The 20,123-nt window shown below is 36.2% G+C and overlaps 1 protein-coding gene across 1 annotated transcript in view; it reads right to left on the reverse strand.

The window, feature by feature from the left end:
* POMT2 (protein O-mannosyltransferase 2) overlaps positions 1-18,719 on the reverse strand; it is a 35,434-nt gene extending 16,715 nt beyond the window's left edge. The window contains exons 1-10 of the mRNA XM_063290159.1: positions 18,431-18,719; positions 16,464-16,548; positions 15,229-15,333; positions 13,777-13,885; positions 11,940-12,048; positions 9,683-9,842; positions 7,444-7,550; positions 6,668-6,750; positions 4,911-5,020; positions 1,197-1,263 (exon numbers count right to left, since the gene is read on the reverse strand). Coding sequence (XP_063146229.1) covers positions 1,197-1,263; positions 4,911-5,020; positions 6,668-6,750; positions 7,444-7,550; positions 9,683-9,842; positions 11,940-12,048; positions 13,777-13,885; positions 15,229-15,333; positions 16,464-16,548; positions 18,431-18,627 — 1,132 coding nt within the window. The 5' untranslated portion in view covers positions 18,628-18,719. The remainder of the gene's footprint in view (positions 1-1,196; positions 1,264-4,910; positions 5,021-6,667; positions 6,751-7,443; positions 7,551-9,682; positions 9,843-11,939; positions 12,049-13,776; positions 13,886-15,228; positions 15,334-16,463; positions 16,549-18,430) is intronic.
* Positions 18,720-20,123: the final 1,404 nt, after the last annotated feature.

Consider the following 20,123-nt stretch of genomic DNA (forward strand, 5'->3'; position numbering starts at 1 on the left):
CATTGGGACATAGAAAGAATACTATACAATGCCAAGGTTAAAGAGAAATATTATTAACATAAACATTCAGAAATGTTGACATTAGTTTCAAAAGATAGTGGAGCTGATAACTCAAAACAGTAGTTGGAAGAATACATTTATTTATCATACGCCTATAATAAAGTACACCTACAGACGTAAGATAAAAGCAGCAGTTAATTCTACAAGATACTACAAACAGTAAAATTGCAATATAAAATAAACAGCCTTAAGTCTAAGGAGATGGCATATAATACATGCGAGATTCTAAGCTGTGTATCACATATCACCACAATTAACATGAGAAGTTTTCTTTGGCAAGCTTTCATTTGATCCAATCTTTTATTCATGTTTTTATGCTTTGCCTGGCACAGTAAAGTATGCACTTCTATGTGCCTCCCTCTTCTCATTATTGAATTCTAAAAAAAAAAAAAAGATTGGTAGAATCTCTGAGCTCCTGTAGTAAAAACTAGCCAAACAAGGATAAAGCACAGACTTCCCAACTTGTAAAAAAGCTGGGCAATGGCCTTCAAATATAGGATTGTATCTGCTCTCATATAATTAATTTGGAGGGTTTTTTTTAATCTTTCTTAACTTAATATGAGCAATTTACTGTCAGCATTGCTTAAATATCTCCAACTGGAGTTCACACTTCCCAAAGTAGTTTGCTCCATTGTCAAATTGATTTTCAGATAGAACATTTCTCCAAACATTTAACCAAGATCTACTTAACTGAAATTTCCTATCACTTCTTCTAGTCATGCTATCTGGAAAATAGGAAAACAGTCCATTCCAGCTTTTGCATACTTAAAATTAACTGAAAGACTATCGTATTTTCATTTAAACTTATTTTTTCCAAGCAAAACATCCAGCCCTTCTAACTTTTTCTGATAAGACTTTGTTACTGTCCCAGCTGTCCTTCTGATACTCCCTTTTATTAATGCCCTCAAAATGAGACATCTAGAACTAGACACCATCCCAAGCAATACAAGCACATTCCATTTTACAGCTATGCTTTTCCTTGAAAGAAAACTGAAACTTAAATATAGCAAATAACAATAACCTGGGTAACACCATTGTTACAAGTATGACTGTATGTAATCCTGAGGAAAAACCACATTTTCATTGAAGAAAACTAAAATGAGTAATATAATCCATTTGGGTGATTTTCAATTTACCTCTATTCAAGTTGTGTTTCTTTATTATCCACAAGTTATTCAAGTCTTTGTGTAAATATGCAGTGACCTAGGAATACATAAGAGTCATTAGACTTCATTTCTTAAGCATGTTAACAATGCCACACTTCTGTACTCACCACTGAAAAATGTATTATTTATTTATTTATTGTATGGCAGCATATCATACATATTACAAATATATTATATTTTAAAAATTGGGAATATAAAAAGGTATATAGAAAATATACATTGGTCATAGGGCAATTATAACTAAAAACAAACATTAAGGTTACAAATACAGTCTTTTGCAGCATCAGTTGCCATCAGGAAATCAGCGAAGTTGCCATCGTAGGCTCTAGTCTTACATTCTTGTATTATGTGTTTAACAGTTTGCCTGTCAGCCCTGCAGTCACACCTTGGAGTTGGTATTTTACCCCATTTATATAGGGAATCTGAGCACCTGCTATGATTAATGCACACTCTATTGATAGCTGACCATATTCTGCATGGCTGATCAAAAGAAGGATTTGTTATAATACAGGGTAGGCTTTAACAATGCCAGAGGCAGGCTTTTTTCCAAGATTCTCCAGGAATCAAGGAGATGAAAAATTTTTATGGCCAATTCCCTGGCAGTAGCCATAGGTGGATGCCTAGATTGCAATCTGTTTATTCCTAATTCCTCTATATTGCCATGTATGGGGAACTCGGAGTTATCAGCTATCCTTTTATATCCTCAGAGAAGAGCATTCTTCCGCCAGAGGTCCAGAAGAGGGATATGGCTCAAGATGGGCAGCCATTGGGTAGGAGTGGACCTGATGGTTTCACTAAAAATCCGCATCGTACTGTTGAGCTGTATGTCTACCTTCTTTGCGCGTGCACTGTTGAGCCACATGGGAGTGCAATATTTTGCAGTCTATTCAACCAGTGCTAGAGCTGAAGTGCACAGCGTGTCAGCAGAAGAACCCCATGTAGTACCGCATAGTTTATGAAGAATGTTAATTCTAGTTCTCAGTTTAGCTGCAGTATTTTCTAAGTGCTTCTTATAAGTAAGTGTCCTGTCTAGGGTTACCCCAAGATATTTTGGGTGTGTATTATGTTGGAGGCTAGTGCCTTCAAACTGAACATTAAGTTGTCTATTCGCCAATCTGTTACATAGGTGGAAACATGCTATTTCTGTCTTCGCAGGGTTTGGTTGCAATCTCCATTTGTGGAAGTATGTTCCCAGGGCAGCTAAGTCAGATGTTAAGATGGCTTCCGTTGTCTCAAAGGTTTGATGTCTTATGCCTATAGCCCAGTCATCCGTATATCCAAACTTTCTGGAGATGGTATCAGGCATATCAGAAGTATACAGATTAAATAAAGAGGGGCTAAAACAGAGCCTTGTGGTAAGCCATCATTAAGGACTTTTTCAGTGCTTTACATTTCTAAAAGAAACATCTGTTTATACCAACTTTAGCCCATTTTCCATTAAAACCACACAATTTAAACTACAATTTATTGGCATGAATTACAATTTAACTCCTGCTTTTATGATTTCTTGCACTAAAACATAAGGATCAGAAACACTTGTATTGCAATCTTTCAAAGAAATCATCCTAATAAAAATAAGCAGTTTCCCAATAAAATGAAATGCATCTTGTAAATGTTACTTTCACTGCGTAGGTGAAAATTCACTGACACAAGAAATTGAATTCATCAATAAACATTGGTTTGCACTAGTTAGCTACTCTTTAATATTTGTATTTTTCTGTTACAATAGTTGGCACCAACACAGAACATACTGTATGCCTAGTTCATGCACTGCACCAAGTTATAATATAGATTAGTTTAGGAATAATGCATTGTATAAAACAAAAATGAAGAAAACAGATTTATCCCACTACTATTCCACAACAATTGTCATTCAAAGTCATGCTGCTTTTGATGGTATCTATACCAAGGATCTTAAGCGCAAATCATAACAAAGGTCTCATGAAGATTAGTTCATCAGCCTAAGGGGTGCAACACTGAAGCCTTTTCATACATTAGTCTATAAAGAGTAAAAAATGAAGAGTATCATAGTATGCCATTAAATATTAAGTAAGAAAAACTCTACTGTAAAACAACTGCAATCAGAGCCATTTCACATTGCCTACTTAGCTCGTAGAATTTTTCATTAACTAAAACATCAATATTTTATTACCAAGCTGATATGTAATAATTTGTCAAGACCACTGTATACAAGCTACCACTACAGAATGGAGAAACTTACTTGGAAGGTTGTATGCACCCTACAGACTCTATGTTTGAGATTCCTGATCTAGACAGTATGACTAATAGTCATTCGTAAACCTAATATACCTCTTAATTATTACATCAGTTTTCAGATTGCAAAGGTAAAATGAGTAGCCATTCCACAGAAATGAGACAGTGAAACAATAGAAATAGCTGTTTGCCTATTGGAGAACATTTGGCAATTCAAATTGCACAGAATTCAATTGAAGTTATACTTGAGTTTTAGGAATGTTTCTGAAGACATTTCTGCATGTGAACACATAACACAGGAAGAACTTTTACATCTGGGATTTTCAAAAGCAGATGTTTCTCATGGAATGCCATCTTCTGTATGTTCCTACATGTGCCCTAAAATTATCTCTAGGGACCCTGATCTGAGCTAGAGCAAGAGGCAAATCTAAGGAAGGCTTTCAGTGGTTCCCCCATTCTGGAATACACTCCCCAGTGTAGCAACTGTGGTGAGAAAAAAAATCATCGAAGAAAACCAACAACTGGAGAGAATCCAATGATTGTTTTATTAAATGCCTAAAACTACTACAGTAAATCACCAGACTCTGCATGCAAGATGAAGAGGGTCAGACAAAGGTTCACAGAGTTCTCATACAGGAATTTAACAGTGTTGAAGACATTTTGTTTCTAGAAACAAAAGAAGGCAGCTAAAGGGTTTCAGGATCTCATCACATCCTGGGGAGACAACTGGTTTGTTAACTTTGAAAGGCAGGGATGTGCTAAGTTGTTAATATTCCACTTGACAGTTTGACCCACTATCCTATTTTGCAGGGAGGAGGCAATAAACATACTATTGAGAAAGTTATAGTTTCAAAAAATTATCACAAAGGGAAAATATTATAAATACATTCACAGCTACACATCTAAGAAGGGTAAGAGAGAAATTACATTCATATAGATGTACAGTACAAGCTACTTATATTTCCTGGGCATTTTTTGCATTTGTTTCAGGCTTATATCTTCCCACACCAGTCAAGTACTCCTGATGCTAACTTCATTGATTTTTGGTGCTAGGCAAAGACTTTATATTCTATCAGACATTTTAAACAATTAATGTGTTAAGTTTAAACAAATATACCGCTTCAAACCTACGAAATAATTTGGCTGCTTCTTTGACTGAAAATCATTCCAGATGTTTACAAATCCCTTCTATACACTTGCCAAGAAAACTACATGATTGTGCCCATACACTCACCAAGAACTGAGTTTGACTTTACTTTTTAATTTGAATGATTGTACTCCATTGTATATTTCAATTATTAAGAATTTTATCATATTATTTTTGATGTTGCAAGCCATCCCAAGAAAAACAGGTCTTGAAGGGCATCGTACAAAGTTAAAAAAATAAACAATGCCCACATAATCTCATATTTTAGTCACTGAATAACTTATGGGAACATCAGTGGAATGACATTGTAGTACTTGACTGACCTGTTGCTGCCTTGCTCCCACTCCTTCAGGATACAGGTGCCAGTGTGAGTGAAGGTATCCTCCTGCCATGCGAAGGTTCTTCATTGTTATCACAGAGCCATATGCTACATCTAAAAAGGAACAAAGGCATGGAACAGCTCATTTTAAAAGATTGCTCCACATCCAGTAATCTAGTAACCATAGATTACTGCTTAGTGTTATGTAAATCTCTGTACTACCAATAGAAGAGAATATCTGTAGCTCAGGGTTGAACTGTGGAGTCCTTGGTGCTCTCTGAGTTTGGTTGTTTGCTTGCAGATGTTTCATTGCCTGACTAGGCAACATTTTTAGTGCTAGAAGGGAGTGGGGTTTGCTGTCTATATACTAGCTTGACCTGACAGTGTTGGTGGAGGTGTTGTTCTCTTCTTGGTAGTTCCTTGATTAGGCTGTTGTTTACTGCTTGGTTGTCCGTCTGAGTTGGTGGTTCCTTCATTAGGGTATTGATTACTGCTTGATTGTTCATCACACCAGATTGTACTTCTCGTAAGCAACTTTTTAAATAAAAAATAGGTGAGAATTCAAAGATGTAATGAATAATCTAATCATTAACTCAGTCATGGCCAACTTTTATTTTAGAAACATCAGAAGTTCACACATTGCATCTGCCCCTGAATATTCCTATTGATTTCTGCAAATTTCCAGTCATACTTCTTGTTTCTTGCTTGCTTGCCATGAAAAATCCAGATACCTTCAGAATAAATATTCTGGTAATACATCTTGAGCTGATAGGCTGAAATGATGGAAATACAGTGACACTGTTCTGCTTCTTGAGTCATTACTGCTTCTATACCTTCCAGTTTCTGCTGCCAGCTTTCTAAACCCCATTTGTTGAGAACACTGTACAATGTAAAATAGATCAACCTGTCTAGATAATTAAGCCCCACTTGCGCATCTTTCATGTAAACATAATGCTATTTGATAACAACTTCATGAGAATTCATCAACCTGATTCACGTATCATACTAGCCCACAACTATGGCTTATTGAATAAGCTGTAACTGGCTGGTTTCACACACACAGGCTACTTATATAATTTGTTTGGCTTAAGCTTGTACAGTTTATGATTTAGCAATTTGTCTGTAAACTAGGCTGTTAAAAATTATTCAACAAGCCATAACTAAGTCAAACAATTGTACAATGTGTGCACTGAATCACAACCAGCCACACTGCAGTACAATTTGGGAGACTACTAGTTTGTTGCTAATGACTCAGAGTCACAGATATTTGTACACTGAATGGTTTTGGACTTAATCTGCTGTATAATAATATTCTATGTGTATGTGGCTTTTGTCAGGATGGTGCTCAAAAATGAAATACATTTAATCCAATACAGATGTATGAAATTCAACTTATCAGTGTATTGCCCCCCAGCCTTACTATGAAGTACATAATTTTATATAAAATATAAAAAAGCATTCTATATGCTTCTATCACACCTGTGCTTAATTCTACATTCCCTGTTCCCAAATCAAAAGTAACAAAGGTTAACTTTTTTAGAAATAATTTGGAGGCAGCACATCTAAATATTCTGAACAATAACAGGCAAAAATTGCCTTTTTAAAAAACTTTTTGTCAAAAATTATTAATTTGCTTTCATTTGAACTATCTAAAATGTTTCTAAATATAGAAAAATTTTGTTTTCCTATACTTGTTGGAATATAGAGTTCTGTTACAATGTTTACTAGAACATTTGTCCCCACAGTAATCCAGGTACTCACATTCTGGAACAGATACATTATGAAGGTTGTTTCCAATCAGCCGGGACTGAAATCCAGAGCTGAAAAAACCATCACCAGGCCCACTGAGGAAAAAAAAAGTACATGGGCTTTCTGTATATGATCAAATAAGGAGAAAGTGTAAAGCAAAGGAAAAATGTTTTCCACTTCTTTAGATGTCTGCAAGGATCTAATGTCCTGAGCCATTAGAACTGTGGCTTAGACATACTATCAAATCATGCCATGGTTTAGAGTTCTTTACAGCCTTTCATTTTCCAGAGACAAAGCAACAGCCAGAACTGTGATTTATAACTGTGATCAGTTATTGTCCCCAGCCATAATCAGCAATAATCTCAAAACCTGGTTGGCAGTTGTGCTTCACTGTTCATTATCAATCATGTTTAGCCAGTTTAAAAATAAATGACGCCTCCCTCAAGTCAAGATCAACCCCTGGTGACCACATGAACAGTCCATGAGGTTTTCTTGAAAGCGATATGGAAGTAGTTCACCATTCCCTTTTTCCTGCACATGCTCTTTTCACTTTTTATGCTACTCTACACCCTTTTGGTTTCCAACCCTGCTTAGCTTTGGAGAGTTGGCTAAAATTGGTCTGGTGCTACTACCTGCTGCAATTCGTCAATGTAAACACTACCCTGAACTCAACTAAATGTCTTTAAGAAAGGCTTGGTATAGGGTCAAATTAAGTCAATGCTGCAGCAACTAAAGCACAAGAGTTTCTCAACTGTGTATTTCCTCTCTGAGAGAATGAGATAAGATACCTTCTGTTTAGCACTGCAAAATGAACTGCAAAAAGAGCAGTATAGAGGGCAAGAGGCAGTATAATGAGACAAAGCACACGAGCCAAGAAGTGCCTCCCCAGTGTGATCTGAAATAAAAAATTTAAGACAGATGCATCAACTTTTAGGCAAGGTTTTTCTTTATCAAAACAAGTTGTCTACATATATTTCCAGAGCAAAAGCAACAAAGCCACAAGATTGTATGCTTACACATTTAAAATCAGATTCGAGCAAAACAAACACGATTTCTAAAAAATCAGATTAATCTGTTTATTGATGTGTTATCTTCCCATAATAAATCATGCCATAAGTATCTCAAAATGGTACCAGAACTGAAGAGTAATACATCATTTCAAAAACAATTTGATGTGAAATGAACAGGAAAACTTTTGGAGCTATATATATGAACTGTGTGTCTCAAAAATAATTGACATGGTATCTATCTAAAAAGTAAATACAATGTTCATTAGTCCAAAAGTTTTAACTGATTTAAACTTCAATCGTTCCCAAAAGTAAGATCCTCTGATGGCAGAGCAAACTGGGCTGTAATCTTCCATACTTATTCAACACATTTTATTCCTGAGTACAGACTTGCACTGTTATTTCTAAATAAAGATATACAAGATTGTACTATCAGGCTTCTATCATATGTACGTGTACAAGAGTAGTTCTCACAGGGGAATTATTCTAACATCATTTGCTTACACACCTAACTGAAAACATCTCCAAACAAAACTAACAGATAATGTTTTCAAACAGGTTCAAGACAGCCTTCCGAACTTATTTATTTTCAACTTCTTCAAAACTCCAAAAAGTGACATACACTATTACCTGCTGTTTACACATTCATCTATATACCACACAGGGAAAGCAGTTGGAGTAAACTCCTATTTATGCTGGATAGGACTTAATCCAACCATGGTTACTTTCAAATAACGTGTATGAATGCTGCCCAAATCCACTGTCTCCCATTTGTCCTTCAACTCTGTAAAGTTATATTGCTATTGCAAGAATTTCTTCTTGGGTTATCCAAGAATGCAAATGGCAAAAAAAGGATTACTGAGCAAACTGAGTATCTCATAGGAAAGAGATAATTAGCAAAACTAATAATCTATGTAATGCCTTTTCCATTTCAGTAGTGAAGGGCTGAAAAACAGTTATTCTGCCAATCCTGATAGAGTTATACACTGCTTTGCATACTTCAAGATTCAAAGAATTGTGTTGGCAATGGTGCAGCTTAAATTGCTGAACAGCCAACTACAAGAGGAGGCTTAAGGAACATGGATTTGCCTTATTTCAAATGCAATTAATTGATACTTTTAGGAGCAGTTCTTTTCAGAAGCTGGAACTCACAACTTTGCACTAAATGTATTCTAATTAAAAAAAATAAATCACACAGCAGAAAGAAAAAAAATCATATTTTCATGTATAAAAGAAGCAGAAACAATAGAATAACTTCAGTCTGAAATATCTGGAGAAGACAGGCTTCAGTAAATTATACTGTGTCAGAAAGCCTCTTTCCTTGCTGTGAATGAGGTACCAATTTAATAATGTGTATTGTCAGTGTCAGCATACTTCATATTTAACCTCTCCTAACTACTGTGTACAAATAATTTACTGTCTAGAAATAATTTAATTTCTTTATACCATGACAAGCTATTTAAGTCCAGAAAAAAAAATCTTCATGATACATGAGTTGCAGTTTTCTTCATCTTCAAAAAAGTAGCTCAACCTGTAAAGGCCTTAAATCTATCAGGCATAGCTATAAACCAGTAATTTATTGTGTACAAAAATCCAATCTGTAGCCTACACCCTTTATTGCTTCACTAAAGGTCAAACAATTCCAGGCTTCCTCCCCATATCCCCAACACACATCATAGCTTATTAGAGATAACCAATTTAAGGCATTTCACCAGTAGCCTTTGTCATAAAAAATCACTTGCAGAACTCTACACATGTCTTTAAGTTTGGCTACTCAGTAACAATGCTAAATATAAACGTATAGTTCAACATCAAATAAAAATAAATCAACCCAGGACTGAACTATAATAATCTTTCAATATGTAATGCAGGTGGAAAGCGTATATAATTCGACAGAGATGAGTTTGAGGATGTTTTAACCTGAATTCATTGACCTAAATGGTGCCTCACAATTTTGTAGTCTGATGTCAATACCATTTTTCATTCAAATATTAAAAACTAATGAGTTTTAGATGCTCACCAGTGACAGACTAAGGTCTCCCAGTAACTCCCAAAGTTCATAGACAGTATTCAGGCCAACCAGAAGGACAACAAAAAGACCAACAAATTTCACCCCCATTGCACCAGCGAGGTTCACCCCAGTCAAACACAGCCAGAACCACCAGGGGGCAGAAAAGGACCTGTTAAAATATATTTTTTAAAGTTTCCTGTGCAAAATATATATTCTGGAAAACAGTTTTGTTGAAGAATCCAAGTCAGAATACACTCTATTTATAAAGGATCTCTGATGGAAAAAAAAGTAACACTAAAAACCAGGTTGGTTGTGATATACTGAGATATACTAAGAGAGAACTGCATTTAACCTACAGTGAAGGATGATGGTATCAATAATTCATAAAGATAGAACCAGGTTCCAGAATGCCCGTCCCCCGCTTGGCCCACCCAGATATTTTGGACTGCAATTCCCAGCAACCTTGGTAGCGTAGCAAAACTAAAGGCCATGAATGATAGGTGTTGGACCAAAATTACTACAGAAATTCACATTCAGGAAGCTTGTTATAGAACAGCCTCCTCCAACCTGGTACTTTCCAAATCCCTTCCTCCCAAATGTGGGAGCTGCAATTTCAGTAAACACAGAGGACATCACTTTGGGCACAACGGTGAACTTTTCTTGGAGGAAGATAAAGCTTCTCCATAATCATACATAAAACAATCTGATCAGTTGTTGAACAGTTGTTATCAGAACGATTTGATTCCAGCTCCTTCAATGTAGCTAAATGTTGTTATACTGCAATTAGGCATACTTTGATTATCCACTGACAAATCCACCACCAACTGTAATATTTTGTCTTGCTTTGTTTATACTTTATTGTTATTTTAACATGCTTTTGTTTGCAATTCTGGTCAGTGACCATAATAAAAATATCCATTCACAATCTGATTTAGAGAGATTATCTAAACTTCATCTTACTATAGTAGGTTTGGAGTTGCTGAAGAAAGTAACCAGGAATATGCTTACTAAGGGAGCAGAGTCTTTTCTGCATATAGTATATAAGGAAAACACAGATATAACTAAAAGATAACATCACAGTGTCCAGGAACAGGGAGGCTCACATTCAAGTACCCACTAAACCACATAAGGTCACTTGGGTATCTCTGAGACACTCTCAGCAAAAAAAAAAAAAAAAACAAGGAAAAACTGCTGACTGCTGCCTTGAATTCCTGAAAGAAAGGGGAACACAAACCTAATTAATGTAGAAAACCTCATCTATGGATTAATTCTATTAATCTACAACAGCAGAAAACATCACACCCCTACAACTTGAGGCTGCCAAAGTAGGTGAAATCATCTGATAAACCATCCTGACAACTTCCGTGGTTTTATTTATTACTTACGTACTATAAAATTAAATCCCCCTTTAAACATTGCTCATTGGATAGCTGACAGCATACAGTGATAAATGCAAACAATAAAAAGCACAGTATAATGATGGACTTTGGTAATAAAACATTTTCAAAGAGAATGAAGTAGATGAGAAACATACAGTACTTCCAATCATGAAACATAATGGTTTTCAAACAATGTCAAAAAGCTGTGATCTAGTATCCAAAAAATAGACGAGCCAGGGATCCAGTGAGCTTGACTTAGCAGAACATTCTGCATCCCCAAGAACATCCTCTTCCTACTAGCTATCCCTTCCCCTTTACTTGGCAGGGGGCATTCACAGAGGCTCTTATTAAAAGCTTCTACAATTTGACTAGAAGCCACAGAGTCTACCGCAACAGGAACTTGACTTTCACAACCTTATTAGTATCATATGGCCACTTTCATGGGTTTTTTTTTAATAATGCAATAGTGGAATAGCAGCAAATGGTAGGACAGAAACACTACTAGCTGCAACTGCATTAAAGCATTTTCTCCTTTTGGAATAAAAAGTTTGTTTACCAGTCCTATGAGCTGCTAGTCTCAGCAATTGGATTATAGTACAACAAATGCTTACAATTTGGGGGAGGTCTCTTACATATTCTATTCTCTCATATGTTTCCCTTCTTAGTTACATTTTAACCATTTAATATATAATGTGGTCAAGCTCTTGATTTTTCTTGGTCAATTTTGGTATTTTAGTTGTTTTATAATATACTGTAAGCATTCCGCAGGGCTCTTTGGAGTCATAAAAGCAAGCTAAAAGTCACAACATAAGTAAATGTGAATACTCTGTAACGGAGTTAAGGGGCACATGTCTAAGTCCTAAGATGATCATTTGCTGCCATCTTACCTATTTGAAAAGGAATTATATTTGACCATACTGAGTACAGCTCCCATGAGGAAGAACATCAAAATGGGATCAAGCAGAATGTATTGTGAGATTGTAATGAATCCAGTGTCTGAAAAAATGAGAGAAGCATATACTAGCTTTGTCTTTCAATTTATTTTATCAACACTTAATCGAGTATAATCATACCAAATTCTAAAAGTAAGGGCATAACATGCAAGCAAATGCATATAGTTTAACCATCTCAAATATTATATTATAATCTGCTGCTTTCCAAATTAAAAAAAATATTCATGGAAAATATAAGATAAAATATATAAAGGCATTTCCTCATAGGTGTCCTTCTGAATTTTAAACTGAAAATAGGAGGTGGGGGGAAGAGATCCACACATTCCACCAAAATGTCATTCCAACATTTTCATTTTCAGAGATATTACTGTAGAGTTTCTTATATTTGATAAACTAATAGGCCTATAATTTGTAGGATCAAGTCTATTTCCTTTATTTTTGCATAACGGTATGACAATAGCCTGATTCCAATCAGATGGAAATTGGCCTATGTTGTTAATATATGTGAATAGAGTGGCCAGAACCAGATTAAATTAAATTATTTTGATATTATAATTTTGGGCCTGATGCCTTAAGAGCATCCAAAATTCCTAAACTATTAAACTATTCAAAAAGTTTTGACAGTTCCCAAACGTACAGTTAATTTTGATGTACAACTGAAATGTGATACTAAGAGATAGGGAAAACCTACAAATAATTTGGAACAAAAAGTTGGAGTATCCTGTTTTAACAAAACACCGAGCTAGAGTTTTACAGAATATGTGGTTTAGTATCTCATTCTATTAAGATGCAATTAGCACAACAAAATTTTTTTGTGTGTGTGTCTTTACTGAATGCCCCAAATGACATTTAATAAGAGTTGGGTTTCAACTTCTGCATACTGGAGGTATAATATTTTGGAGAGGACATAATTCATGTATTTTGGGCAAAATTTTGGTTTAATATTTATAAGATTGTTGATATGGTGTTAGAAAAAGAAATAAGCTAAAAACATGTTATATTTCAAAAATACGGAATCAACTGAAGTATGAAGAACCTTGGATTTAGCATGCAGCTAAAATGACTTTTGGTGGGAAGACTGGATGGAAGACATCTTGTGTTCACCTTCTATGTATGAACTGACCTTCTATCAATGTTGCAGAAAATCTGATTAATATTCATCCATGTGGTCAAGCTTTAATTTGTTGTTTAAGAACTTAATTTTATGTTTTATATCTATTTATTCTAATATGTATTTGTTTCTTTTTTTCTTCTGTTCTTTTTTTTTTGTTTACTTTGGTGTTTTTCTATTTCTCTTAATTTTTCTATTGGTTAATGTTTTTCTTCTCTTTGCTTATACATTAAAAGCAATAAAAATTATAGGATGCAAAAACACAGAAAGAAAAATATCAAAAATAGCATCAGTGTCTAAAAAGACAAAAACACAGCTAAACAGGGGAGATGTGAAACATGAAAAATAGAAAAGCAGTTAAACAAACACATACTTCCAAAAAGATCCATAATACAGTTGCTAAGCAAAGCCTCTCTGCAGAAAGTTTTCCATAATTGAAGTGCCACTACTGAAAATGCCTCATAATAACTGTCTGTTATCAGCAGACAGGTTGCACAAATTTGGGATAAGTTAAAGGCTGAAGAAGATGCAGGCAGGCAGGCTAGGCCAATAAAGCTCATTGAGTCTTTGGCAATAGAGAAGACCAGGCGCATTCCATGAGTGGCTATTTTCCCCAGGTGGCTAGTAAGACAATTCTTGCCACACGAAACAGTTGCTTACCAAAAATCAGGATGGTAGCAGTGATTACTGCTGCAGGCAATGATTTGGACAGCTCTAGTACTGTGAGGTAACAGAAGGGGATCAGGCATGAACCAAGGAAGGCACAGAACTGAATAAAAGAGAAGAGAAGCATTCTTCACAATGTGGTGAAACACTTGCTTTCTATGCTAGTTTTCATCAATTTAGTGTCTTCCAGACACACTAAGACTGCTGTCCTCAGGATTCCCAGCCCAGGGACTGACAGAGAATTCTGGAAGTTGTAGTCCTAACATACTAAAGAATGCCAGATGGGAGAATGCCCCATTAGGGCTGTACACAACCATAAAAACAGAAAAGAAGCCATTAAGTGCTTTAAGCCAGTTTACTAAATAATCTCAAAAAGTGAAAAAGTGACTGCTATTCATATACTGTTGGTCAGTTATTTCCCATGAATCAGTTACTGAAGTTCTTAATTCCAATTTATCTTCAATTCCACCTCCCATCTTTCTTCACTAATATCCTCCCCAAATTCTACTAATGCAATAGCTTCATAGTTTCACAAAGTGAGAAAATGTTGCTCCTCCAAGCCAAATACACATTATCCAATCTATTAAACATGAATAGTTCCTGTTCCTTTAAAAAAAATGCAAAGGATAGAATTTGTTCCCTTAGGCACTGCAGCACTTTAGATACAACTCTTCAATTACTTTTCTTCATTTCCTTTACTGTGTATGTAACCAGTCCTTCAGATACTGAATTCCATTCCTTCATTCTAATTCTATTCACTCCACACTAACACCATTAATATGTGTGTCCCAAAGCAGTCAAATTGCTTACAGATGAAATCTGCTAGTAATGTTACTACCTGCACAGGAAAAGGCATGAGTAAAGAATGGCATGCTTGCAGACAGAGAAAGCTCCATCACAGGTAGGTTTATTCCATGTTCACAGAAGGTCAACTGAAATGATGGGCATCACCAACTAAGGGACAATTGCTGAGAATGTCTGAAGTAATTTTTTAGCGTTCCCTCAGGAGAAACAGTGGTAAATAAGTAAAATAAATAATATTTTATCTCTTTTATTAATTCCTATATATTTTAAAACTTTAGCTACAAACTATATTTCATTTTAACATACAGCAAACTATTTAAGAAAGATTTAGAAGGAAAATGAGGCTTATATTATATGCTACTTCAAAATCTCTTCTTAAAATCTAAAGAGGCTCTAACATTTCCTCCCATCATCAGTAACTCAGGATGCTCCCAACAGTAGATAGTACCCATCATACTAGTCTTCCAGAACAGGTTTGCAAGAGGAAAGAACTGATAGAAAAAACTATTTCATTCTTGAATCAGAAGCTTTCCACAGACAGAAGGAGCCTCAGATAGAATAAATTCTGGCTCTAACCAAACACTGATTAGAACTAAAAAGAGGAACCTGCTACATATTCTCCAGAGATGTACATAATCTTACCCCTCTCATTCCTACATAGTTATGTTGTTCATATTTGTCCCCAGGCTTCTGGAAAGGAAAAGTCCCATCATAGCCACTCAGATAGCCAGCAAGTCCTATTAACATCTAGGAATGAAAAGGATTATTATCAGTAAAGCAGAAGAAGATTCAAAAGTTTATCAGATCAAATCAAATATCATTTGATAAGTAAATAAAAGGTATTGCCTATTGGCCATGGCTTTCAGAAATGAACCTCCATGCTTAAATATGTTAAGCAGAAGTAATGGGAATGGAAGAAAGCTATCACTATCATGGTTTCCTCATGACTTACAGGCAAGCATCAAATCATACACATTAACAAAAGCCTAGACCAGAAGTAGTTAAATTAAGTAGGGTTAAGGTTAGCCACAGGTTACAATGGAAGCTGACTGATATAAATGGCCATAGTGTGGATAGGAAACAGTGAACAAAGCCAATCAATACCCAATGCTTGTCATTCCAAAATGCATACATGAAAGTATATAGTAGGGATGTCAAGAAAAAAAAATATACCAGAAACACTGGCCCTCAGAAAAGATTTAGCGTTAGGAATATTTGCATCCCAAACTTCCTATGTTTTAAAATATTATGCATGACAAAACTATGAGAATTCTAATTATTAAACAAAATATTAAAAGGCCATTCATAATAGTATACATTTTCAAGTCTGGAGGTTGAACTCCAAAAAATAATGGGTGAAGCCAGGCCAAAAATCAAATTTAGATTCATATTTACATTTAAAATTAACTATTTTGTATTATTACACTCTAGTCAGCTATTGAATACTTTCCTCCTTCTGTCATATTAAAAATTGCAGTTTAAAAGCAAGCTTCCAGAAGACTCTGGAACTGCACTAAAGCTTTCAGGGGCCTCAGGTTGAGCATTTCTGGAATAATAGTTTACCACGTAACACATGGTAAGTCATGAAGAGTCGGAAGTGACTAAACGAATAAACAACAACAACGTAACACTAAAACCAACCAGATTTAAACTGATCTGTCAACTTCGCAAGAGATAGGTTCTCATGTTCAAGCTAGGGGTGAAAAAGTAGCCAGCTAGCAGGATCTAAGTTTGTATAAACATAATAATTAATTTTAAAGAATGTCTACTAAAGTGTTTATAATGCTTACAGGAAGTAAAGCTGTTCCAGCCAAGAGTATCCAAGACTATTAACTATATCCCAATATTAGGTGAAAAATATTATGGCAGCTCTTTACCTTTCCCAAAGGTGGATGGACATCAAAGAAAAATGTCCGATTAATATAATAGCTCCCCATCTTTCCAAAATGTGTTTCATCCCAGCTATGAAAAGAAAAAAATAATGTCAGTTCATTATCAGGACTTTAACTTCATGCTTCCTTGCAACTTTTAGTCTTGTTTACTTCTAGTTTATCAGCACAATGAACTCTTAACAAATATGTATGACAAAAAAGCAGCTGATCTATTAAAATTAGCACCTACTGGATTAAAAAGGTTAGGTGGTCTTTGATCATATTAATTTATATGGTTCTTTAATTCTCCAAATATGCAACTCCAAAAATACTTACATTGACTTACATCCCATATATGTATTTCCTTCAAAATAGGGTGCATAATTAAGCATCCCTAAAATGTACAAACTCACTTTTAGAAAGCTGACACAACACACAAATTAAAGACTGAGATTTGTGGTCATAGCTTTTGTGAGCCAGTCTTATAACCAGGAGAGGCATGAAAACTGACTAGTCGTACACTGTTGCAAAGGCTTATTGTCCATGTTGGAGAAGTTCACTCTCCAATTCATCCTGGTGGAAATAAATCAGAGAATTCATGTTCCAGCCATTCAATACCATTTAAAATTAGATGAACCTAAGCCCATTTTTAGGCATAGACTTTGGCATGACTAACTGTGCATAAGATTACTTTTAATTTATTTTTATTTACTTTGTTATAATGCATACAGGAAGTTTGTATGCATTATAAGTTTGCATGCATCAAATTTGCAGTGAGAGTGACAAACCGGACAGGAACAAAGCAAAGGGGCATCATTCTCCCTCACCAAAGGCCTTCAAAGGCCCTTCAAAATACCAGCAAGGTGGGGTCAGTCCACATATAGGGGAGGACCTCATTCCAGACGGCAGATGCTGCTACAGAGAAGGCATGCTTCCGAGGTCCTCATAAATGGCATTGTGTAATCAAAGGAACCTGTTGTGCACCAACACTGCGAGATCAAATCAGCCAGGCAGATACTATGGGAGACAGGCAGTCCCTTAGGTAACCAGGCCCTATGCCACTTGGAGTAACTAATAGTCAGAGATGAACGAAATTGTAGGAGTATCTGTAATAGTCAGCATGCCATTTATGATGGCAAGAATAGGACCAATGCTGCATAGGTTTAAACACCATACCTCAAAATCTAAATTCTCAACACAAAAGTACCCTCAATGAAAAACTTCCTAAAATGAACTTGCACAGATTTTTATCACATTTAGAGTATCAGTAACACTTCACTTACTACGAAGCCAACACCTGACCACTGCAAAAAACTTCGCTGAATTTCTCTGTACTGTATTTTCATATTTTCTTTTGTAATGCTCCCTTAACTAAGAGCGCAACAATGTGGCTTGAAAAATGGAGGTAATCTGTTGTTGTTGTTAGTTGCCATCTACTGTCTAAATATACAATATTGTCAGATAAACAGAAGTACAAGGAGCTTGTTCATTTCCTTGTGTCAGAAACACTGTTCTGAACACTTATTGCTTAGCCAGGCCAGATTCTTGTATTTCATTCGTTCCTTTGTTAGCTATTTTGTCCACTACATTACACCACACATCCAAGTTTAAATCCAAACTAAACCAAAAGCCCAAATTACATCTACACTCAAATAAAGCTACAGGATGATTTTGGATTAATAACTCCCATCCAGCCTAACTCCACTTATAACGTTGTTAGGACAGAAAAGAGAGAATGACGTATGCACGTAGAGACAGCGTAGTCCAAAAATGTTACTTTTACTTATATTCTGCCTTTCATGGCAAACGACCCCAAGGCAGGTTAACCAACAAGTAACTGCACGTGTAACCTGAAAACAACCACCCCCCTGTCTGAAGTGAGTTTTAATGCAAGAAAACTCCCCTCCATCGACAAGTCCCGCCTCTAAAACGAAACTCCGCCCCCGTCGCCATGGCATCCCGCAACCCAATACCAGATGTGCGGCGGCTCCCGCAGCCGGTAGAAACGGGTAGCAAAGGTTAGGAAAGTGACGAAGGCGAGGGGGCTCCAGAACCGGCTTGGGCTCGCGCGGGCGGAGGGAGCCAAGGCAGGACCACTCGCCAGCCTGAGTGTCTTTCGCTGCCGGAGGCCCAGCACGGCCGGGCAATTCTTGTTCGTTGCTAGTGGCATTCGCGACCTGATGGGAGGTGCCTCCTGTCGGCTCCCGTAACCGGACGCAACGCACCACGGGAAGTAGAGTCCACTTCGAGAGGCATGCTGGGCAAAAGGGTCGGGTATTCTGTACCCCCACGTGAGGGAAACAGAAAACCGACAGGTTTTTTTTTTTACGGTATTGTGGGAAATGTAGTTCTTGAAATATGGTTCGGTACTCCTGTGAAGTTAAGCCTCAGAAGTAATTCCCATTGGGATCAACGAGCCTGGTTCTTTATAGGATTAGAATCATAGCCTAGTGCCTTAATTTTGTTGGGCCACCTACTCAAAACCCTCTTTTGCTTATCTATCTATGCTAAAAGTGGCCCGGTAACATCTCTTTCCTAGCTGCTGCGCCTCTAAGCACTCCGAGTTAAAAAAAAATAGAGCACTATCCCTCTTCGTATGTCGGTTATGGGAGGAATTGTAATTTAGATCCTGCTTGTCATTCATTCATGTTACTTGTATTGAGTATATTGTATATATTCATTCATATTGCTTGTATTCAGTGAGATAGCTTTACCTAAAAGATCGTTTTTAATCAAGATTGGGTCCAATGGACTTTCATTAAAAAAAAAATCCTCTGTATAAAAAATAATGCACTCACTTCATATAATCAGGAAGGTGGCAAAGGCCATGCCAAGATTTTATGTGCTAACATTTGAGTAAAGGCTCAGTTGGATTAAGTGTCACCTAAATATAACTTGAAACTTAAGACTCAGTATCCAAAATACACAAGGCACAATATTTTTCAGTATTATAAAATGTAGGGTGTATACATTTCTTTGTAGTTTCTACACACACACACGCTTCTGGCAACCTAGCTTACTTATAATTTTCTCAGACCACTTACCTGAATATTCCTGGATGCTTGGTAAATTCTTCCCTTTTTACTGCTGTAGTCCTTTAAAACATTGTAGGAGGAGAGCCATGTTAGTTTATGTAGCTAACCCAAAATGTAGCCCAAAATGAGGAGTCTGGGAGCACCTTTTCAGACTTTCTGAAAGTCTGAATAAATAAAATTTGTTTGCCTGAAAAAGTGCTTGCAAACTCCTTCAAGTCCTTTGACTGTTTATTTTGAGTTCTCCTGCCCATTCTTTTTCCCTTGCCTAGCTATGATATTGCATGCTATCAAGATTATACTAAATCTAGTATTTATATCTGGGCTTGATTTGAAATAAATCTGATAGAAGCAACTTTTAAATTGGTATTTTCTTCTCTGTTGATGAAAATCAAACATTCTTGTGTCCTTAAGCTTGCTCATATGAAAGATACCTAATTACATAATTAGAATTTCACAAGAATATGGCTACTATTTGAAGGATCTGCTCACCAGGAGCCTTTGCCCACTTCTAAATCCAGACACTTCTCAGTCCCAAGAACCAGTGCACTCAGCCAAATTCTTCTAGAATAAGACTCTCAAACTTTATTCTGTTTAATGAAATTAAGTGCATTGCTTAACAGTGAAAGGGGTT

The sequence above is a fragment of the Candoia aspera genome, chromosome 1 (genome assembly GCF_035149785.1).
Source record: "Candoia aspera isolate rCanAsp1 chromosome 1, rCanAsp1.hap2, whole genome shotgun sequence".
Classification (NCBI taxonomy): domain Eukaryota; kingdom Metazoa; phylum Chordata; class Lepidosauria; order Squamata; family Boidae; genus Candoia; species Candoia aspera.